At 39.3% G+C, this 24,258-nt stretch overlaps 1 protein-coding gene across 11 annotated transcripts in view; it reads right to left on the reverse strand.

Annotated features, from left to right (window-relative positions):
- Positions 1-715: 715 nt before the first annotated feature.
- Positions 716-24,258, reverse strand: part of RAPGEF6 (Rap guanine nucleotide exchange factor 6) — a 179,758-nt gene continuing 156,215 nt past the window's right edge. For 6 of the 11 annotated variants that reach the window (XM_081035328.1, XM_081035325.1, XM_081035331.1 and 3 more), the window contains 8 exons: positions 23,469-23,492; positions 19,951-20,171; positions 14,348-14,539; positions 12,636-12,770; positions 7,042-7,270; positions 4,961-5,463; positions 2,711-3,025; positions 716-2,062 (listed from right to left, as the gene is read on the reverse strand). In XM_081035328.1, coding sequence (XP_080891454.1) covers positions 2,037-2,062; positions 2,711-3,025; positions 4,961-5,463; positions 7,042-7,270; positions 12,636-12,770; positions 14,348-14,539; positions 19,951-20,171; positions 23,469-23,492 — 1,645 coding nt within the window. In that variant the 3' untranslated portion in view covers positions 716-2,036. The remainder of the gene's footprint in view (positions 2,063-2,710; positions 3,026-4,960; positions 5,464-7,041; positions 7,271-12,635; positions 12,771-14,347; positions 14,540-19,950; positions 20,172-23,468; positions 23,493-24,258) is intronic. The other 5 variants (XM_081035330.1, XM_081035329.1, XM_081035333.1 and 2 more) reach the window with 3 other exon arrangements.

Consider the following 24,258-nt stretch of genomic DNA (forward strand, 5'->3'; position numbering starts at 1 on the left):
GCAAACAGCATTTTTCTGGGGTAATGGATATAAAATGGTGAAAATAAAACCCCAAACTTGATAAATAGATGGGTTATAGCAATAATCTCTTTCACTTTGTTTGGCTTTGGACATGAGAACAAAATTGTGTAAATCAGTAAAGGAAAAATTTCTGATCAGAGGACCGTTGTTTATAGGTCAAATCACTACAGTGTGACTTTCAAACCAGGATTTTTGATCCGGGCTATTTTCCATTCCAATGGACCAACGAAACTATGGAGCCAACTAGTCTCATTCTAATACACAGGGGGCTCATTTCTAAGGCTTAAGTTCCAGGTTAACGTGTTTTGTTTTTTTTTTGCCCAGGGGAATTTTTCAGATATGCTATTTTTCCTCCAATGAAGAGGCAATCACATTGATGGAAAACATGTATTACTGCCATTTACCTCTTGGAACTCATTTACGATTTTAAAATGAAGGGGATAGGCAGGAAGACAGAGAGAAGGACGACATAGCTGGTAAAAAAATGACAATTCTTGAAAAGTACATCATGAATCAACTAAATGCTACACATTTACATACGGCCAATGACTCAGAAGTAAACCCATCTGGGCTCCACGCGGACCTGGGTAGTGCACGTTAATGGCTTCGGCTTTGTTTTTTGGTTATCACAGAAGTCTATTAAGCTCTCACTTGCCTTTACACTAAAAACAAATTAAAAAATTGAAACTTAAGATATAGAAAACATTATATTTAATTTGTAAAAATGTGAAAAGTCTAGCTTGTCCACTCAACAGTCACTGAGACTTTAATTAAATACCTAAGAGTTCCATGCCTAACAGGCTGTTACAAAATATATCTCCTTCCTCTCAAGGACTAGACTGAGAACCAAGCGATAATCATTTTCATAATTCTTGCTCTCTTTCCCCCACAAAATCTTTAACCAAATACATACCTTGGTGAGCTCATGAGCTTTACTGCAGGCAGCTGGGAGCTGCAGGGTTTATCAAGATCAGTCTGATTCTTGTTAGATGGGGAGGGGAGGTAGCAGAACACTGCATAAAGCTAAATTCATCTTCAGGATTACACCACCAATGATTACATTTCCTTTAAAAAAACAACTCTATATTTGAACCGAGAAAAATCTTCGTTTTTGGGTTTCTATTCTCTAGAACCCATTCTTTACTAGATTTATACTTTTAGTTACAGTTAGATGTAGTACGACCTTCACTTCAGAAAGAATTGGCGCACGTGTTACTTAACATTAAAAATTTCATTCTTTGGAAATTAGGGTTGCTACCAACCCCACCCCACCATAGCCCCCTCCTTTCCCAAAGGACTGAGAACCCCTGTGGCAGCTTCACTGGCCTTCCAAGTCGGGACCAGCAGATGGAAACATTTCCCTCCCAACACCTCGACTGCAGAGGGCTTCCGATCCACTCCTACCAAGGCCTCTACTGCACAGGTGCTCCAGGTGGTTATGTTTTTGCAGAGATGAAGTGTGTCGTCCTGCAGAGATGACTTCTGTTTGGTGTGACTAGAGACAGTTTTACGGCCTCAAATATAACCACCGGCTAAACAAGAGCTCCCACATACAAACAAAACCACACAACTTCCAATAAGTTACTCCTCAAATACAGAAGGATATCCTTGGTACGGCAGGCATTTTGAATTTGTCCGTTAGCCCAAGCAACGGCTTGGAAAGACTACTGCCACTACTACCTCAAAAATAACTTGTTAAAGGAAAATCTATAGTGATATACACGGGAGGACTCTGAGTTTGGATTTGTTCCAGTAACTGTGGTCCAAAGGCAGGTATGGTGTGCAAAGTGAAGACTGGTATCCAGGTACAACATTCACAGCGGAGAAAGCGAGGCCTCTGCAGGGACGAGTGAGAGGAAGCAGAGCAGGGCTACCGCAGCGCTGAGTACCGAGAGCGAGACCTCGGGGGCAGCAGCAGCGGCAGGCTGGTGGCTGGTGATGGCCCACAGTCACGCGGGGTCCTGCCCACTTCGTCCTGTGTGACTTCCCACAGACGTCAGGTGGTCCTCCACAGGCTAAACTGCTGAAACCTGCTCATTTTCTGAGAATAATAAACACACAATTACGTGGCAGATCAACATATTAATGAAGATCAACTAACAATCTAGTCATCTGTTTACAAAATTAGTCAGTTTCAACAGATACCCTCCCAAATATCCCATTCAGTTCCAGGTTTTCTTGTTATGACATTTATGAGTTCTGATCACACTGAAAGCTGACGGTAAATTGGAATTTCATAAAAGAACAAAATTCCATTTATTTTTAATAAAGCAAACTACAGCTGCGAAGTCAATGAAGAGTTTTGCTACTAAGAGGAACTATATTAATAGCATGATTTCAGATAATTTTGCATTTTGATGCCTGCAGTTTCAAGTTTCCATGCATTAATGGAAGACACGACCCCACTAACGTCACATGCCTCCTCTCAAAATTATCCTATCAAACTGAGCTGCTATCAATTAAGTACAGGAGTAGCCCAGGTGGGGTGGAGAAGGGGACTGCACACAGAAACAAGCACTCTGCTCTCTCCACCACCATACTGAGGGATTTTACTGAGGGATTTTTTTAAAACAGAGATTTCGGAGGCATTTAAAGAAAACATTACTGATTAGGTAAAATACCAGCGTAAAGACCATTTAACATGTTCAGCAATTCATTTCAGAGCCATTAAAGTAGTTTGTCAACATACCATCTGCTTCGCTATCTGCGTCTGTCACATCTGCTAGTTTGGGATGGGACGGCTGCAAATGGTGCCTCTGAGGCTGAGTTACAGTCTTCGATGGAACACAGGCCACGGGGCTGTTCCCGAGAGAAGCTGGCGGCGGTCTAGAGAGGCCATGAGGCATGAACTTTGACCTCTGTACTGCCACACTGTAATCTGGAGGTTTTAGGTGGAGGTGGGGTCCTTCCTTTAGGTCTGCTAAAGAAATCCCCATGTATCCTGGAGGAGTGGGCGGTGGTTCCCTATACCTATCCTCCTTCTTGGGTGAGGTGACACAGTACACTGGCATGGAAAATAAGCAGTGCAAATGTTAATGGAAAATATAAGAAATGAAAAAGAAAACATACTGAAACTTATTACAGTGACAAAATAGAACGTAAAAACAGACAAAATGAATATATTCGAATATAATGACAGTAGATTTATAACATTAAAAAATCTTAATAAACTTAATATTTAAACTTGTTTTTAAAATATATAAATTACGCTAGGTTTTATAAACATTAAACAGAATGTGACAGAGTTAAAGGAGATGACACTGATGAAAAGCCTCATTCTGCAGTTCAGCCCTCACGTCACACAAGCGTCTGGGAAACTCCCAAGGAACATCTGCCCCGGACGACTGAGGCAGAAACACGTAAGATCTATCCTCTATTGACTGGATTTTTCACGGACACAACTTCTGGGCCTGACAGGACCTCTCCCTGAGACATGACCCCCTGCTGTATGACACTCCTCGGTGGACTAAGTTGTCAGTTCATAACTTTCCTGCTAGAGAGGAGCTAACTCCTTTAAGAACGTTAGTTCTTAAAACTCCTTTAAGAACCTCTGCTCAGTGACTAAGTGAAGAGGAAAGAAATGATTTTAGGAAATCCATATTAAGTTTCTTTGATTTTCAGTGGACATTAAAAATAATGGTGACTTAAATTCTTTTCCCTGAGGCTGTAAACCCTGGACTAAGGTAAAGCTTCAAAAAGCATCAGAAATAGGTTAGATAAAGAGGGAAGTTCCAGGAGATTAAGACCAAATTATAGGACCTACAGAACAATGGCCCTGAATATCTTGATCATGTGACTTTTAAACACAACACTACCTATATACAAGGAGAATAAATTAAAAGGGACCATTAAGTAATTCTATTAATTCTCCATTTAGAGAATCAAGCTTGTCCATACTGAAATTTCTAGAACTGTACCAGAAAAATTTGCATTAAGGTCAGAAAGGATTTCCAATCCCATCTGTGGAGATGGGATGAGGAGAGGATGGACAGGTTGTCAAGAAAAGTAAGACAAGAATCAAGAATGTAAGTGATTTGCCCAGTCATCTAGAAATGAAATAAAAGATTTTTAAAAAATCTACTTTCCCAAATGAACAAGAAAAAGTTATATCCTTGCACACACGTGCTCATAAATCCATACAGTGGTTATCTTTAATAAAAAATCCTTGGAAAAACCGAATGAGCCAAAAACCCACTCCATAATGCAATCTGACAAGTAAAAACCAAATGTGCCATAGACGTGCTATAAAAATCAGCACATCTGTCTTTCACATTTTTAGTAATTTTAACTGACATCATGAATATTCTATAAAGTTGATTAGGATAACACTGATATAAAGTAGTCATTCCACATAAATAGAAAAGCAAGGGCTATAAAATCCAAGTATTTATGTAATTCAAGGAAGAAATGAAAAATGTTTTTGATGGCTTAAATACTAAAAGAATAACCAAGAAAGCTGAGTGTGGTTAGAGTGGAATCCATACCCAATATGTGCTGCAGGAGAGTATATGGAAAAATACTTTGCCCTTCCTTACCCATTTCTTCTTACTTTACTACCTAAAAGTAACATCAAAGTTTCTACCATGTGTGCACAGAAATTGTGGTCCAAACAATTTATGAGGTGACAAAGAGAATAATCCCTTTATCACTACTGCAACATGCCCCCATGAAAACAAAAAGATCTCAAAAACAAAACAAAACGAACAAACTGTCCCCTTAGTATCTTCACACCAGTATTTTCATTTTAATGGGCTTAAATACTTGTCCCAAAGCCCTTGAGAAATCATGAAATTTTTGAAAATAGGTTGTTTGCAGAGGGAAAAAGTTGGAGAGAAGGGATTTTTTTCAAGAATAAAATTCTAGACTACGATGTCCCAATGCCACTTTTTACCACTTAATCTCTAAATGCCACAGACACAACAAAGACCCCAGAACTTACCAATCAAGCCCTCCTCTGTACTGGAAGTAACAGTTTTGTAAACTGGGTCAGTTCCATCCTTGGCGTCCGAACCTTCGGATGACTCGGCTGGGCCGCTCTCCAACACTCTCCGCTTAACTGTCCCGTAGTTTGGTTCGTACGAGTCAGACAGAGAACTGGAGGAGGCCCAACTCTGTCTCATCGGATCAGTCTCCAGGCTGCCTTTGCACGGACCACAAGTTCTAGAGCAGCCTTTAGGGCAGGAGTAGGGCTCACAGTCAGGGGGCTCGACTTCGGCAATGGGGCCGTCCAAATGGGTATGTCGGTACGAGTTCAAAAAATCCCAGCCTTTTGGGTTTGGAAGGCTTTGGAAGTTGTCATGGGAGCTGCTTGAACAGGAAGTCCAACTTCCACGACCACTATCAGCTGCTTCTATAATGACGTGCTCATGAGAAATCTCCTCATTGCTCACAGATGATGCGACAGCTAAACTCTTGATTAGAGATGGCTTTGAGAATGTCCACCTAAAATTGAAGATACACAATTAAAAGTCATTTACTGATTCACTGGAAAAACTTTCTTCTGTCCACTGCAAGTACTGCAAGAGACTACAGAACATGCATCACAAGTGTTCATGCCAAAATAACCTTGTCGGAAAAAAAATGACCCTATAAGCAATGACGACTAAACTTCTATTGGCATTAATGTTAATACTTAGCTAAAAGCATACACTGAAGAAACTCAAATACTTAGCAAGGTTTCTTCAGAATTTTTCCTGAATTGATTTTAAACGAGAATGAAAGATCAGGTTTGAAATGAATAAAATTAAGTATACATATTCATTCTTGGTAAAACATAATGCTAGATTCTCTCCATTCATGCAGAATTATGAATTCTCAATTACTAGAATGTACCTCTGAGGTTAGCCTAGTTTTCAGTGTACCTAGTACAATGCCAATTAAATATCAACTTTCCCAACTACCTACCAGTAAATGAATTCTATCATTTATAGCAGGGGTCCCCAGACTAAGGCTCAAGGGCCAATTCTAGCCAACAGCCTCATTTTGTATGGTCTGGAGCAAAGCATGGTTTTCACATTATAAAGGTTTTAAACAAAACAAAATACTCCCAATAATTTGAGACAGAGATCATATGCAGCTTGAAAAGCCTAAAATTTACTATCCAGTCCTTCAGCACTCTGGCCCCCTAAAAAAGAAGTTTGCGAACCCTTGATTTATAGTATAAAGCAGGGATCAGCAAACTAGAGTCCGTGGCCAAATCCAGCTCCCTGCCAGTTTTTGTAAATAAAGTTTTATTGGGACACAACTTGTCCATTTGTTTATATATTCCCTAAGGCTGTTGTGGCAAAACAACAAGGTTGAGCAGTTGCAACCGAGACCTCATGATCTGCAAGACCTAAAATATTTTCTATCTAAGTTCCATAGAAAAAGTTTGCTGCCCCCGGTCTAGAGAATCCTAGTTTAGAAGATTTTACAAATATGATAATACTTTACTGTATCTTACACTTTTCATATAAAAGTATACCAGATTTGCCAATATTTATCAGTTTGGAATCAACTTTCTCAATGCTTTCTCAAAGATTTCCATTTTGCTCGACTCTACAAAGAAATTTAGAGTTAACATTTTTTAAAAAATTGATTTTGCTAGCTGGTAATTCTTACTCCCCAAATCGTATTTTCAGAGACTGGATCAAAGAGTGGCCCTCCCCTCCCACCTGTCTACACGTGTACAGCACTGGAGCTACTTCTCATTACACAATCTTTCTGAACAATCTCTCACCTAACAGCCAGAACCAAGAACCACCTCCCCCATATCAGTAACAACTTCTCTTTCAGTTCTTACTCATCGAAACAACATGTGATAGTTTCATCAGTTCAGTAACTTAAAAAATGAGCAGCCATACATCTCTCAAAATAGTACGTGTTTGCATATTCAGTGTAGAGAATATATGCTTGGCCTTCACGTTTGTTTAAAGATCCCCTTGCAACTACCCCATAGGGTGTAGGGTCAAGCAGGGGAGCAATGCTTGCAGCAGCCACTCAGCTGGGGTTTGTGGTATGCACACAGTTAAGGGTGTTTACCCCGGGCCAAGTTGACTCTGGTCTCCTGCCCCTGAGGAGTGCTCTGTCTTTTCCAGTACCCCGGTGGGTTCAGGGACCGTGACAGCCTGGGAGGAACACCGGTCGTCCTGCAGAGCTGCAGACATGGAGTCCACAGAACAATTGCTCACAATGCTGGACCGTGAAGAAATCTCACTGTGGCTGGAGTCAGATAAGTTGTCAGATTTAGCTGATGGTATCAGTGTGTAACCTGAGGGAGAGAAGACAAGTGATCAACATACGACACGAGGACTCAGGTGGGGGTCTGCGATCAGGGAGAGGACATTCCCTTTCACTTACCACCCACACCAGTTCAACTCCAAATTTAAGAGCCAGAAAAGTCAGAGTCCAGTATTACTGAGAAAACTAGCCCAAAATTCTATCTGAGGTCTATCTGCCCCAGGTTCTCACACAGCTACAACCATTTAATAAAACAAGAAGGCATTAGGAATATTACAAAACATTAAAAAGTAGACATCTTGAATTTCTCAACTTCTTTTTATCTCTATTTCTCCTACTTTGATTAACATTAAGTATTTCATGGCCTGACCTGATTGTCCAAAATACCACGTAAAGGTAGGGGTGGGAGAGGGGAGTTGGACTCAAGGGAAAGAATTATACTTTTGCTTTTTTAAACTACATATACTTACCCCAGATATTCTGCTTATGTCACCTAAGAAGTTTTGCCCCCAGTTCAAAGCCACTATTTTAGTGTTTTTAAATAAATGGTTTTAAATTTGAATTTACTCTTATACCTAGTGTTTTTCTTCACCAACTTTGCAGAATATTAAACAGCTGAACTGACATAAGAATGTGTCATAAAACAACCCAGCAGTTAGCTGTTTTAAATTGTTCTATGACGTACTGCACAGGAGATATAGCTACAGAGAGATTTTTGCATCTTTGGAATAACGGGGTGGAGGTGGAGTGATGTGGAAGGATCCAAAAACAAATCTGCAGCATAATAGTTAAATGCACGTGAGCTGATACTGGTAATTGTTAGAAAAGTAACCAAACTTCTTTTGCCTAGAAATGAAAGAAAATGCCATAGTAATCCCAACAAGGAGGAGACCACATAGAAGCAATTATCTTCTTGTTCACTGGGAGAATGTGGTTCAATAGGTACATGCCTTTTGGTTCAGTCCCTAGAAACCTAAAGAACTATATAGGACTTATACTCACATGTAACTCAAGTCATTAAAGAAAAAAATTTGTTGGACAATAACCTTATTAAGTAGTTGAACTATTTCAGAGAGACAAATTAAGACCCAGAAAATGTGTGATTTCTATGTAGCTAAGGGACCAGGTGCAAGACAAGTCCGTCTCTTGACTCCTAACCCAGTACTCTGATCTTGGGGTCACTACTATTTCTCAGTGCCCTTCTGGAATTAACTGGTCAATTTCAAAAGAACCAAGAAAATGGATGTGGCAAATAAATTAAAAATGAATTAAATCTGAAAATTCTCAACAGAAAAAATACCATTGCTCTTTTATCTTAGAGGACAGACTTGCTTACTGTTTTAAAAATAATTTCATCCTTATGTCTGTTAGATCAATATTTTGTAAATACAACCAATTCTAACACTCAGCTGGAAAGCTGATTAAAATACACATTCTTGGGCCCATTTCTGGTAATTCAAATTTACAAGGTCTGTGGTGGGACACAGTAGTTGTATTTTTTAACAAGTTTCCCAGATGATTTTAAACCTGCTATGTTAGACTACCTCCTCTTCTGATCAGAGATATATGAAAAGCAGATGATTTAAAAAGTGGACAAGATGTAATTTCTTGCCTCCCAAACACTTCTTTTTCCTTCAGCTTGTAAAGCAGGTGCAGTAATAAGGTAGCGATAAAATTCTCTGAGGCAAAGGTTCTGATCAGATCGTTACTGGGGGTTTTAATGTGAACGTAAATACCGGTTCCTAAAAAGCCTCTTCCACTTATTTCATTCACAGACCCGGCTGCTAGCAGTAGGAAATAAAGCCAACTACAAAACAAGAATATAACTTTTACTAACATTAATTAGTAAAATAACAGATATAAAAACAAGGCACTTTAATAAATCAATAGGACTTTGTTGCTGGAGGACCCGTAACACTAATCATAAAATACTTATAAACAGCATTTTACGAAGTTCTCTGCCTCAGCTTTGACAAGTAACTTAAGCTACATTTACATGAATAAATAAAAACAAATTAACACTACAGTTAAGTAAGGAACTTCATCAGAGTGTCTTCCTCCTTTTAGACTTGAATCGCGTATAGAAGCAGTTTAAAGTGTTACTGTTGCCTCGGCTATTTGAATTGAAGATGTCACTCCCTTTCTCATCTTTGATGTTGCTTCCAACACCCTTCACTTTCTCACAGCTTTCTGTGGCTTGACGGTGATCTGAGTCCTCTTTTTTGCTGTTGACTAGTCTCTCCCTTGAAAGAGTTCTTTCCCTAAATCTTCTAAACGGGGATGTCATTCTTTTTCTGGCTGTGTTCTCAGAACTTGTCCTGTCTCTATTCTCCTCAGTGGCCTTCTCGGTTCTGTCTGGTCTGTTGGCTGTGCTCCTGGTAATTTGAAGGATTTTCTTTTGCAAGTAAACCCCACCTATGCTGGGGCAGCTGTGGCCACTGATGTTGGTGCTGGGCTCACGGGGAGGGGCTGAGGTAGACCCTGTGAGGTGCAGCGGGATGCTGTGATCAGATATGATACTTCCAACTGGAGGGAGAGATGCAAAAACCCTGTCATGCTCAATTACTTCTGTCCAATTAATCACAATCAGCCTAGTTTATATAACATTTCACTATGAAAAAACTCTAATATCTTAACATTATATGAAAAACTGAAATCTAGCAACATATACTTGAATGCATGGAGAGTCTACGATGCAGCATAAACATAGCAATCATTGTGAGACAGAACACAGGAGAAATATTACCTCAATCAGAACAAGCTGGTAATAAAAAAAACTGCTGAAAGGAAGCCAAGCTGGTAAAATCATAAGCAAAAAAATACAACAAGAGTAGTTCTCAAAAGTATCTGTGAATTTTCAGGCAGGTTCTACTTAGAAAAAGCTTAGTAAAAATCAGATAGGACATATAAATAGTATATACAATAAATGTATTTATAAAGCACAATTTCTGATCCCCTTGTATCTTCAAGGTGGAGAGGTTGCCTCCATCACACACAGGGGAAGATAAAGATTAAGGCCTCTTGACTTCTCACTTCTTAAAAGTTCTTACTTACTTGTTTAGGGTGTGGGGATGGGTGAAAAGGTAAAGGGGAACACAGTCAATAATATTGTGATAAGTTTGCATGGAGACGAATGGCTACTAGACTTAGGTGATCACATTCTAAGGTATATAAACATCAGATCACTATATTGTACACCTAAAAGTAATACACTTTGTATACCAACTATACTTAAATGACATATAAAGAAAAAAGTTCTTACTTGTTTAAATTCTCCTTGTGAAAAACATGAAAATAGGCTTATATTCTTAATTGTTAGAAAACAAAGAGCTAATTCCAAAGTTTAGCAAGAACTAGGAAAAGATCCTAACAACACACTCTTTTCAAAAAAAAAAAAAAAAAAAAGATTTTATTGGGGAAGGGGAACAGGATTTTACTGGGGAACAGTGTGTACTTCCAGGACTTTTTTCCAAGTAAAGTTGTTGTCCTTTCAATCTTAGTTGTGGAGGGCGCAGCTCAGCTCCAGGTCCAGTTGCCGTTGCTAGTTGCAGGGGGCACAGCCCACTAACCCTTGCGGGACTCGAGGAACTGAACTGGCAACCTTGTGGTTGAGAGCCCACTGGCCCATGTGGGAATCGACCGGGCAGCCTTCGGAGTTAGGAGCATGGAGCTCTAACTGCCCGAGCCACCGGGCTGACCCCTAACAACGCACTCTTAGTTTAGTGACATTTTTGTTCAATCAGACTACTGGAAAAAATGTTTATGGAAATAAATATAATATTCGGTTGGGGTTTTGAAAGAATATATGTAAGAACAACTGGAAATAGTTTTAAAGAAAAGAATTTCTAGAGATTTCTAAGACTTCTCAATATGACTACGACAGGCTCACAAATCTATAAGCATCATGGTCAGTTGTCGGCTACACGCCACAGACATACGGGAGAAAAGGCTTCTCTGTTCCAGGGCTGAGAATGGATTTTCTGTTGGGAATAAGAGCAACAGGGAAATTCCTGTTCCTAATACCTCTTCCCACAAGTCACTCAGGCATAAAACACCAAATCTGAATCAGTTGGTTTCCTTGTCTGTAATGGGGCCTCTGAACTGTCCCCAAAGGGGTGGGAGGCGCAATGGTTTTCTGAAGCGCGTCATGAGCATATAGGCACGGTTCCCCGGGACAATCTGTGTGACTGGGCACTGTTCCCAGTCCCCACCCCGCACCTCAGAATGTGATAAGGAATACCCTGGACAGGACCATGAGGCAGTGGAGATGGAAGGGATCTGTGTGCCTCACAGAGTCACGTATGATGAGCATGTACAACGGATCAGAAACTTGTGCTTTACAAACACACCTGCTGTGTATACTATTCATTTGATTTTTATAAAGCTTTCTTACTAAAATCTGAATGAAAATTCTACCCAGTCTCAGCTATGTGGGGGAAGGGGGTCGAGGATCAGGTCAGTAATTTACTAAACACTTACCATGCATCAGGCTTTATGAAATCATATATATGTATATGATTTCATTTAATTCATAAGGCCCCTAAAATGGGTGTCCCCTGCCCCCTCCCCCTTTACAGACAGGAAACCTGACCTTGTAAATCAATTGCTTGTAGTAACACAGCTACAGGATGGGACAGAGTCAGGATCCAAATCAGGTCTGACATCACAGTACCTCACTGCTGCCACATCGGTGGCAAAAATAAGCAAGCGCCCTCCAAAGTGAGAGGACAGTTAGGACACGGGGGCTGAGGACAGCTCCCTTCCTGCTGGAATTCATAAGCTTGTCTTCCCTCTGACCACGTGCCATCCACGTGAAAAGAAAAGCTTCAGGCTAAATTACAAAAGCATGTAAATGTAAACGAACAAGAGTGATTTCAGATTTTTTACCTCAAGAGGTTCTATGTAAGTATAAATGTGAAAATCATAAGGGTATAGGTTATTTTAAATTTTGATTAATAAAAAGGTAACACTCCATTATTAAAGAAAGGAATGCATCAATCTAAATATTTGTTTCTTTTCTTAAATCTTGTCGTTGGTTAAAAACAATTTCTTGTAGAAATTCTTATTTTCAAATAGTTTACAAAAATGTTCAACAACTGGAAATTTGAGTAGCATGAAGAATTTACACAGAACCAAACAACTGCAACTTCTGCCTTCATTCTTATCTCTGCTTGTCCTGTAAAGAAGGACCACACTTTCAAAACAGTGTCCTAGCTACATGATGCAGGATACCCGGAAGGCATCTGGATAATGCAATCCAAAACATGACAGTTCAAAAAGTATTAGGAGTTAGGCTTTTCGTCACACTTTCTATTATTACTACAGATTGAAAAACAAAATATGTGTCACAAAGTTGTTTGGTAAAACAAGAACCGGCTGAAACTGCTCGGTCTTACCTTTGCGAGGGGAACCTTGAGGAGATGCAGGAGGACTAGAATGTAAGGATGATGCCACAGAAATAGTGTCTTCTGCATGTTTCTTACCACTTATTTCTTCACTTGTTCCTAAAACTTTCTGAGGTAAACTTGTACCTAAAAATAAAATCAAAGAAATAAGCATCACTTCACAATTAAAATGTCTGTAGCTGCCTAAATTACTACATAACTGAAGCCATGATGCACAATGGCTAGTGTGGTCAATTGAAATGTGTAGATGACAAACGGGGACTAAATGACTGGGTGATGGCATACAGAGATTCTCACCTCTAGGTTATCTGTTCAAATCCAGCCAGTCAGCACAGACCAGATTATAACAGTTCTTTTCTGTTTGTTTGTTTTGTGGCATAAGGGAAACCGATTGAACAGTCTGAGGAGGGTCGCGCCCCCCACAACTGACACACTTGTAGGAAGTCTTAACAGAGAAGGTGTGGATTCAAACTCTTCCCTCCCCTCTAGGTGGCCTCTCCAAGTCAGGGCGAGGCACGTGGCAGCGGCAGTGTAGGGACGCTGGCACTGCCACTACCTGCGGTGCATCTGTGCTGTGGGTACACAGAAGAGGCTGCAGGGCTGCCAGTCCAGCCCTTTTCAAGAGCACTAAATTCACACTACAGGAGAGAAGTAGACAACAGAAAGAATCATGAATTCAGAGAAAAATAGTATGGAGTCCACTGGAAACATTCCTGCAAAGCTCTATCATTATTACTCTTGCCCAACGGCCGGTTCTGTTTAGCATAGATCAAACTTAGCAATCCTGACATTTTTATACACATCTTGTCTCAGAAATGTCAAAGAGCTAGTGCCACTGTTCTCAACCAGTAAAGTAAGCCCTACCTTGACAAGGATTCTGCATAGTAATAAGCAGCCCTTTGATATTGAAAGAAATTTAAGTCACAGCATACTCACACTACTTTTAGTTAAGAGTTATTTTAATAAAATATATTTGGCATAGATATAACAGCTATATTACAACAAGAGGGAAGGGCTACCTGGTACAAGGAATACTGCATCTCAGGTGATGACACCTCAAGTAAGAAACCAGAGCTAGACTCATCCCATTTCTCATTCCTACTAGCAAATTTATCAGCTTCACCAACTTTACATCCAATTCTCTTTTCATTCTCACAGCCACCAAACTAGTTCAGGTTCTGAGCAACTTCAGTTAATTGCCCCATCAGCCTTCCATTCGGGATCTTTCTCCAGACTCACTGCCCTCCCTACTATCGTCCTTCTCCAACATAAACCGACTAAAATCTTTCCTTGCTTAAATCTCCTCGACAGCTCCCATGACAACTTTCCTTTAGCCTGCTATTTTATAATTTCTCTGTGTGATAGAGAAATTATCAGGGAATTATTTATTCCCTTTTAGAATAAATAACTTCATCCGCACAGGTTGCATTCAATGCACCTCTGACTGCAGCATGCCACTGGAACTCATGTGTACTGCTGTTGGTTTTCAGTTGATACGGATATTCCAATGTCAGTTTGAAACATGTATGCTGCTATCAAATATCTATAGGCAAAATGAAACATTTTCTGATTCATGAGTGATGATTATATCATACAAACTACAGTAGCTGATCTCCTAAGCATTTACATTTGTAATTATTTTTCATTCTAACTGCCCTGGCAATTTCAATGACATGAATGTGACATTAACTGAAAATACTCACTCAATGTGGCAGGGTCTTTTGCTTGTCCCTTCTTCCTGATGGGGTGCAAATTAACAGCTGGCACTTGAAGCACCTGGCTTACTCTGTGAGGCTGATGCAAATGGGCTTTAGCTGTTTGGCCAGCTGACCTCATAGGCACTGGAGACATTTCTGATAACTTGGCTGATCTTTTCTCAGTTATATTCTTGGTCACTAAAAGAAGAGAGTAAGAAACAAGTAATTCTGCACTTTGTTAGGCAAAGTTATCACCACTGACAATGATAAATGGTTGCATTATCCCAGACAAGAAAAAGCTACGGGAATTCATCACCATCAAATCAATATCACAAGAAATGTTAAAGGGACATTTTTAAGAAGAAAATATATATGATTAACAAAATGGCAGTAACTACATACTCATCAACAATTACTTTAAATGTTAATAGATTAAATGCTCCTTAAGTATAAACAGATTAAATGCTCCAATCACAAGACAAAGGGTGGCTGAATGGATAAGAAAACAAGACCCTTATATGTACTGCCTATAGAAGACCCACTTCATATTGAAAGATACACACGGACTGAAAGTAAAGGGACAGAAAAGATATTTCATGAAAATGTAAACAAACAAAAAGGCTGGGGTAGCAATATTTGTATCAGACAAAACAGATTTTAAAACAAAGGCTATAACAAGAGACAAAGAATGACCCAGCAATTCCACTTCTGGGTTTTTATTCGAAGAAACCAAAAACTAATTCACAAAGACATATGCACCCCTATCTTCACTGCAGTATTATTTACAACAGCCAAGATATGGCAGCAACCTAAGTGTCCATCGATAGACAAATGTGTAAAGAAGATGTGGTACATATATACAATGGAATATTACTCAGCTATAAAAAAGAACCAAATCTTGCCATTTGCGACAACACGGATGGACCTAGAAGGTACTGTGATAAGTGAAATAAGTCAGAGAAAGACAAATACCATGTGATTTCGCTTATATGTGAATCTAGAAAACAAAATAAGCACAACAGTAACAAACTCATAGATACAGAGAACATTTTGATAGTTGTCAGATGGGATGGGGGTTGGGAGGCTAGGTAAAAAAGGAGAAGGGATTAAGAAGTACAAAATGGTAGTCATAAAATCACAGGGATGCAAAGTATGGCATAGAGAATATAGTCAGTAACACTGCAATAACTACATATGGTGTCAAATGGGTACTGGACTTATTGGGGTGATCACTTCATAAGGTATACAAATGTCTTATCACTATGTTGTACACCTGAAACTAATATATTGTTGTCAACTGTAATTTAAAAAATAATTCCAAATAAATGGTTGCATTAAAACCACCCTTTAAAAAAAGATTAATTTTCCAAAAAATAACTTCACATAGTATCATAAAATGCTCTAAAATATTTGGAGAAGTTGATTTTACTTCCTGAATACTTTTAGAATCCATTAACTTCATTAGCTCCATCTCCACCATCACCCGAGGCCAATTTCACAGCCTCTCATCTATATTACTGTTATTTTCTTGTGGGACAGAGCCTGGCTCAGATTTGTACGAACAGCACAGGAGGACACCAGCTCCACAAAGACGGCCGCCAGGGGTCACAGCAGTCCTTCTGTCTTCACATCTGCAGACAGACTTCTAATCGGGACTTCGGTGGGCCTGGGAACCTTGGGAGCTGAGCTGCAGCTGGGGGTTGGTTTCAGCCTCGGCCTTGGGCCGCCAGAGCCGGAGACCCTTGGTGATGCAGGCAAGAGCATGTTTTCTGAGCTTGGGGTGGGCAGCGTGGGTAAGTGCACTGAGCTTGTGGTGGCTGGCCTTTGGCATCTTGGGCTTGACCTCCCTGGACTTACGCGGGCCTTGACAGCCACGGCCCGTGCACTAATGGCCACGTAGAGTGCGCCTGCATCTTCTTCAGGCCCTTCCTGTGTGCTCCTTGACAAGCTGCGTGTTCCTCAGGAACCTAGGGTCCAGCCCCTTAAGAGATTTGGAGCTTTGTGATCAGGGTTGCTTGATGCCATTTTTGGGGACTGACTGTATGTGGCATGTTTCTTGGACTTTGGCCATGTCTGCACCAAAGCCCACAGCTCCCAAAGCACCTGGGACTGGCAGAACTAATGTCCTCTCTCTATACTGAAATACTCCCCTCACTGTATTACTTCCAGTGCACCTTCAAACCATTCTCATACAACATCTGCGTGACTTCTCATATGTGAAAACCTGGTATCACTTTCCTTCTCCAAGTGCCCTACGCAAACCTTTAGATGAGTTGCCACTGCGCTCAGGATGAAGATCCAAATCCCTAAAACAAGGCCTAACAGGTCCTGCATGATGTAGCAGTGGCCTGATGTTAGCTTCCCTTACACCCCACAGACCTTGTGTTTTACGTTCCCAAGGCATCCTCTAGCTTTCCTTCACAGAACTGATAATTGTTTGTAAGAATACAATTATCTGTGTGATTAATCAGTTAACGTCGCTCCCCCACCAGACTGACTAACACGAGAGTAAAGACTCATGTTCACTACTATCTCCCTATTTGTCCAGGGACTCATAGAAAACAGATGCTTCATAGGGATTTGTTGAATGAATGATTATTTCAACAGCCATACACAGGAACACCAGAGATATAGTCAGTGTTGTCACGCAGCAGCCTCCCCGTCTGTCCCCTCGTACCCGCCCCTAAAGAAAGGAGAGTCTGTGAGACGGATCCCTTCAGGGACTTTGCTTCACCTTTGTGCTTACACCTTATGTCGCCCTGTTTGGCCCCAGGGGATGGCTGGTCAGCCAATGACAGGTAAGATTCCCCACGGGGGGTGGTGGGGGAGACCTAAGCCAGGCGCAGCAGCGTGAGGACCAACAGGAGAAACCAAGGGGTTGATAGAGGTGGGCATAGACCCCCACCTGCCCCCAGCTAAGGAGAGCTTCTGCCTTTGTGGCTGCATTCCTTCTCACAACCTGCTTGGGAAGAGATTCAGTGATGTGTTAACATCAGTTCTCCGTCTATTCATATCAGTACGTTTCAGCATAAAGGTTTTGTCCCTTGGGGAGGTACATCCTAAGACTTACAGTTCCGCTGCTTGCAGGCAAGGATGATTAGTTCGAATCAGTTGCCTAGTATAACGTATTCTGCACTTTGAAATTCTGAAATTCACAGCCCGTGGAGACAACAATGCTACTTCCTCGTGTGTGCATCCATAAAAGCCACAAGCGGCCCGATTCGGGGCTCTCAGTCCTTTGAGGCTGTGAGACCCTTGGCCCCGTTTCCTAACTTTCTTGATTTCTGTTTCTTTCTTAACCCTTCACCGCCCCTTCTCGTTCTCTCACTGCCCATGTTGGGCTGGGCGCGACAGGTTAGAATATTTGAAAATGAATGTCAGAATTAAAAACTGAGAACTCTAATTTAAGAAACAAGACGCTGCCTCCTTTGCATAAAATCAATACTGTAGTCCAAACAAAAAACCCTGCTTCCTTCAGGTAGCACTTTTAATCTTCAGTTTTTCAGAATGGTTTCAATGCAGGTCCAACCTCAGAACTCCACAGTGTATGTTTAAAACACCAAGATAAAAGCAAAATTAGCAAACTTACCCTTCTCCAGCACAGCTACAATAGTTCGCTCCTATGCTTTTATTATGAGAGCATTTTGAGTGGTAAGAATTACAGAACATTTCAGAAAGTCAATACAGAGAGACTCCTGGGGAATAATAATGTAGTATCCCACCAACTAACTGAATCCAAGATATCATCATCTTTTGGTTAGAGCTATGAAACACATTTCCCCCTTCTTTCAATACTAATCAATTCTCTGACATCTTATTGCTACAGTATAAAGAAAAATATCAATAGACTACCTTAAATATAAGAAAGAGTTCATAGATGAGTGCCAAAGCCCACATATATACTGACTTACTAGGAAGAACCAAATTCTACAATGCTCAGCAATCAACTATTATTTGGGTTTGGGATAGTCATTATTCAAACATTTAAAAATCAATTATGCAATGGAAATCAAATAGACTCTCGAAACAATTTAAAGAAATATACACTGATTAAATTTTTGCAAAACTCAGTTTAAGAAAGAAAAGACCCATAGGTCTTTTCATTTTAAATGAATATTAAATATGTAGTGAAGGACACCACTTAGTGTCATGAGGAAAAAAATAAGTCTCAGGTGGGTGTGAGAAAACAAAGGTTATGCAAGAGTGTGTAGGGGAGGGGAGGACGCAAGGCAGGCATATGGGATCTTTCGGGGCCTCAAAATTTTAACAGTGAGCAAAGCATAAAAGAGTTTGCGACGCTCTTGAATATCCCCAATCAGATTTAGCGAACAAAGGAAAGCAGATAGAGAAAACAGACAAATACCCTTTTATCAGATGAAAGCATGAATAATAAACTGCGTTCCATAAACATAAGATGATAAACAATGTTGATTTACTTAGGAAAAAATAATTTTGATGATCATTAAGGCAGAGTAGAGTACTTTAATAAATTAAATATATATACGGCTTTGAACTTTAAAACATGAATAAATTTTAAAGATTCTACACACCTTTTCAGTCTTTAGTTTCGATGTACCATTTTTACATGACAGACACTATCCTTTTATTTAAATTAGTTTCAGGTGTACAAAACAATGTAATAGACATTTATACCCCTCACAAAGTGATAACCCCTCCCATCTATTGCCCCTCTGACATTGTATATAGCTTACAATTCCATTGACTCTATTCCCTATGCTGTACTCCACATCCTGTGACTACATATATATCTAGATACATATATCTATATCTACATACATCTACATATATATGTATCTATCTGTATATATAAAATTATAGTTGACATTCATTATTATTCAGCTTCTGCTTCAGGTGTACACTGCAGTTGTCAGGCACCCACACCGAGGCTGACACTATCCTTCATAGCCCACATGTGGTGGGGAAACTTCCCAGACACCTTCCAAGTCTATATACATTGATTATTTTTAATGGCCATATACCATTCCTCAAATTGAGAAGGAAAGAGTGTGCCTAGGTATTCTCTAGTATTTCAGTATCTGTAGGATTTCTTTTCACTGTAACAACATCTTTGTGTTAGCAGTTTTTTGGTGCATTATCTCATTGGAATACAACCCCAGTATTGTAACCTCACAGACAGGTTACTGTGAGGAGTAAATGACACTGTTATAAAGTGCTTAGCATGGTTGCGACATACAGAAAGCTCTCATTAGCTTTCATTATTTTATCTGTTTCTCCTAATTTGACAGGTTTAATGTAGAAAGATCACAGGGATAAAACAAATTCCAAACCCTTAATTTAGGGATGGAAGTAAAAATGTTCTCCAGTACAAGGGCTCCAGTATAAAGCTCCAGGTTTTACAAGACTTTATAATGCTTTTTACAGAAGAACTACTTATCCCTCCATTTCTTGCATCAGTAATCCTCAAGAATGGATGGGATTCAGTATCTGCTTAATAGAACATGGTGCATGGGCTATGTCAGAATCTTTGGTGAGTGACAATTTTCTTGGAACTTCAGTCTAATACTAGAAAAATCAATTTCTATTTTATTGTGCTACTTAGTGTCACATAAAAGAAAAGCTGTACTCACAGGTCCCGTACGCAGGCTCCAACTGCAATGACATAATCTGGAACTTCTCCTCATCTGTCTCGACGTCCAGACTGGAGAGATACTGCTTCACCTTCCTTGCCATCTGGGCATCCTCATACAGCTTCTTAGCATTAAGCAGAGAGCTGCGTCGTGCCCTTTTTTTGTGAGCACCGCCCTGAACATCCAGCATGTTTGAGTTGGTGCTGCCTTGACTCAATGACCTGTAAGATGGGAGATCAGAATAAGGGGCTGTAAAGATGAGAATTACGTATGCGTGGCAGGTTGGAGATTAAAAGAATGTTGTTCTGTTAATGCTAATGCATGCTGATGTAAATGAGTTAAAAGATGAAGAGCATTAATGCAAAGTAATATGGCACATATGGCAATGTTCTAAGTTTTAAGATTTGGCACAGTGCAGAATTCAAAAGAAGAATTCTCCCCTGAGCAACAAATTCCACCAGACTTGTGTTTGTGCCTAGGTTAATCCATGTCTGCTAGCATCATCTAGTGTGACCTAAAGTGGATAATCAATGAATATATTACAGGAGTCAAACACCCCAAATTCCTACTAAGATATAGTGACAAGTAAAACCATTCCTCTGGCCCTGGTCCACCCCCACTCTGAATAAATGGTCACAGCCCGAGTCAGACCAGGTCCATCCTCAGCAGACCTCTGCACCAGGCTCTTCTGCACGGAAATTTCTAGAGCATCTCTGCTTGCCTGGGCCACTGGACACACTACGGCCATCACCGGTTCCTGTCTACAGTAGGCCCAGTCTCTCAGCATGCTGACCAACATTGCCAGTAACCAGATTTTGGCCAAAATTCAGAGAGAACACCAATAAAAAAAAACAACAGGATTTATACTCAACCCAATGTAGTCAGAAATGAAATACAAAGCTACTCAATGCTTCACTCACATATGGAATGGTTAGGTAATATGTGGGTGCTATGACTGGGGAGCTGGGACCTGGACCTTCCTTCTGCAATGTCTCTGATGTGATGGAACTGCAAGCTGGGCAGAAATAACCACAATTCAAACAAGCTAGAGCTTCACTCAACTCTACTTTTTGGTAACCCCCTTCTACAGTGACTACATCTAGGAAAACAGGAAATGCAATGCTATTTGTCCTTTCTAACAAGGCTACCAAACACAAGGTTCTAAGATGATCTTTATTTTAAAGGCAGTTGCCACTTCAAAATAAAGGTATCTTTGGATTTCCTAAGTTAGCCTAATACTTACACAAAAACATTCTAAATATATTGACCACAGCCATACAACAATCTGTTCTTAGGTGCTCATATACCCAGTTTAAAAGATACTAAAATCTTAATGTTTTCATTGTAAATTAAGTGAAACAAAGCTGTAAAAGTATTATGGTATTTTTTTTCCTTTCAGAAAGAACTTTAAGATCTCTGAAATAGTGTCTTACATTTGCTGGCAACTTTCAATTGCTACTGGTAAAGCAGAAATTATGACGTGGTCGTCACTGCTTATACATGCAGAAACTTCAAAGCTTGCAGAACAGTTTGGAAGAAAATCCAACGAATTACCTTTTTAACTTCCAGGAACCAAATGGTTATAAAGGTGGCAGTGAATCTGACAAGCTCAACAACAGTCCCAAAGCAGGAGTGAAAAGGACGCTAGCTGTATTTGCAAAGCCAGCTTCAGAGCCCAGCATCAGTAGCTTTTACTACTTTTACTACTAATTTTAAGAGGTGTTGCATTACAAACACATTTGATGACACACAGGCAATACTGTCTGGGAAAAGAGAAACCCAGAAACTAATAACTAAAAGTGATTTAGAAGATCCATATTCTGAATATGAAGTTTTAAAAGACCTAACCAATTTAATTTGCTTTTGTTTTCCTTTTTATGAATGCAAAAGGGTGTTATCTGATAAAAATGTATACCTAAGTTTACATTAACAGCTCTTTCATCAAGTATACCTAAAATAATTTAGTGGTACCTAAAATAATTGTGTGTCCAATAACTGATGTCTTCGATTCAAAGAAATGCAGCAAAATCAAGTCCCAAAATTTAGGAGCAAATATTAATACAAACATTTAATAAATTTATCTTAGTTTATATTCAAAGAGAGTGACACACCACAAATCTAAGACATATAAAATTTCTAATAAATGAAAACACTGTGATAAATGACAACAAAATGTCTTCTACTTTAAAACAGAAAACGCTTTGATGTAAAAATGAAAATACTTCATGTCTTCTAGCATCGTACAGTGCAACCCTAAAGCTGATAATTGGAGAATGTGTTCTATAAGTCACTCAAACACCCCAAATTCCCACTAAGATATAGTGACCAAGTATTTTTCTTCGTAATAGTAATGCCAGGAATCAATTTCTATTTTCAGTGAGAAGGACCAGAAGAGACCAAGACATAAATGTGTAATATAGAAGAAAACACATGAGACACAAACAAGAAGGGAGGAAAAAGGAAATTCAAGTTCACCAAGCTTCAGTAGAAAACAAGACCAAAAATAAGACAGGACTCAAGTTAAAATTAAGTGGCTCACAAAAAATCCTTACATGTAATAAAAGTATCTAACTCCATTATTCACTAGAGTTTTAAAGCAATAAAATTCTTCTTAGGCAATCCCTTCAGTCACAAAAACCATCTCTTTCTTCATCAAAGAAAAAATCAAAGGATTATATAGATAATTTATAAGATCCTAAACATTCTATGATTCTACATAGATATCTAGTGATGTATAAGCATAGAACGAACCTATTTGGACAACAAAAGGTGGCAGTCTCTGATTTTATTACAATTTTAAGAGAGAGATGGGAGTCTTTAATTAAAAATAGAAATTTAAAATTCAATCAATGCTTTGAGAGTTTCGTTTATTAGTGGATCTGAGGAATTGAAATCACCTATTTCAATTATTTACTAACTCAATTTTATCATATAGTTCAGATAAGGGTTGCCTCTTTTTGGAAAACTGATGGAAAAGTGTAACCTTTATAAACAAACCTCTTACCCATTTTCATACTTATATTTTTATAAAACATGGCATTTGAATAAAAGAAAATGGTGTGGGATCTGGAATCAAACTACCTAGGTTTGGATCCACCATCGGTCAGATGTAAGAATTTAGACAACTCTGTCTTCCCCCACCTACAACACGGGAGTAACAGGGTTTATTTTATAGGGTGGTTTGGAGGTTAAATAATTCATACAAAGTGCTTAGAACAGTGTATGGCACATAGCAAGCACACAATAAGTATTTTCTATCACCACCATCATTTAACTGACCCTGCTACATTAAATCTAAAACAGACTTAATGGGACATCAATAATGGAAAACACAAAGAAAAAAAAAGCTGGTTCTATCACTACTTTCACCTTGTTAGCAAAAGGCATTTGTCAGGAATGTAGGCTGACAGGGTTAATAGAACGCATGCTATTTTATGTGCGTGCATTAATGAAAAGGATGCAGTCTATGTTAAGAGTTGCACAACCTCCATTCCAGTTGCATTCACCTCTACACTTACCCCAGACTCCGCCACCTCTTCTTCCTGTAAGCAAGAGCCACAAACATTGAAGCATGTGTTTGAATAGAAAAGCACAGAAAAAAGACAACAGTTGAGAGCCAGAAAAACTATGGAGACAGAATAGAACAGAAAAATTTCACTAGAAAAAAAACGGTAGCTTAATAGTAAAATGACTTTAGTGGACTGTAGAGGAATAAAATGAATTATGATAGGCATTGAAGGCCAGAAACCCTACAATATTTTAAAAATATGTCTTTAGACAAATTATATTTTTAATGCCTAATTCATCTGGAGGCTTATGTTAATAAAAGCTTAAGGAAAAACATTTATTTACTATAAATTGTGAATTCAAAGTGTTTAGGGAAAGAAACCTTAAATTAAGGAGTACAACTTTTAAACATTTTTTGGAAAGGATATTTGAACTTCTTATTTAAGTGACAGGATGAAGTTACAAGGAACGATTTATAATTTCATTTTTAAGTGCAGAAATTTCTCTGACAATGTGTTTTACTAGAAATTTTGACCAACAAATTCAACTTAAAAAGTAACTAAAGATATGTAAAAATTTTTACAATACTACATATCCTTATAGTACAACTGGACTAAATATTGTTTTTTATTTTTATTCTTATTAACTTATTCATATTTTTGCCACCTCCTCCCCCCCCAGCCTCAGCGCACCCCAGGCCCGCACCCACTGCGCTCCAGTGCAGGTGGCCCAAGATTGTTTTTCAGCCAGCAAATTGACTACTGTTAAAATTAAAGGGGTTACTTTGTCCACACTACATAA

The sequence above is a fragment of the Rhinolophus hipposideros genome, assembly GCF_964194185.1.
Source record: "Rhinolophus hipposideros genome assembly, chromosome: 23".
In the NCBI taxonomy this organism is placed as follows: domain Eukaryota; kingdom Metazoa; phylum Chordata; class Mammalia; order Chiroptera; family Rhinolophidae; genus Rhinolophus; species Rhinolophus hipposideros.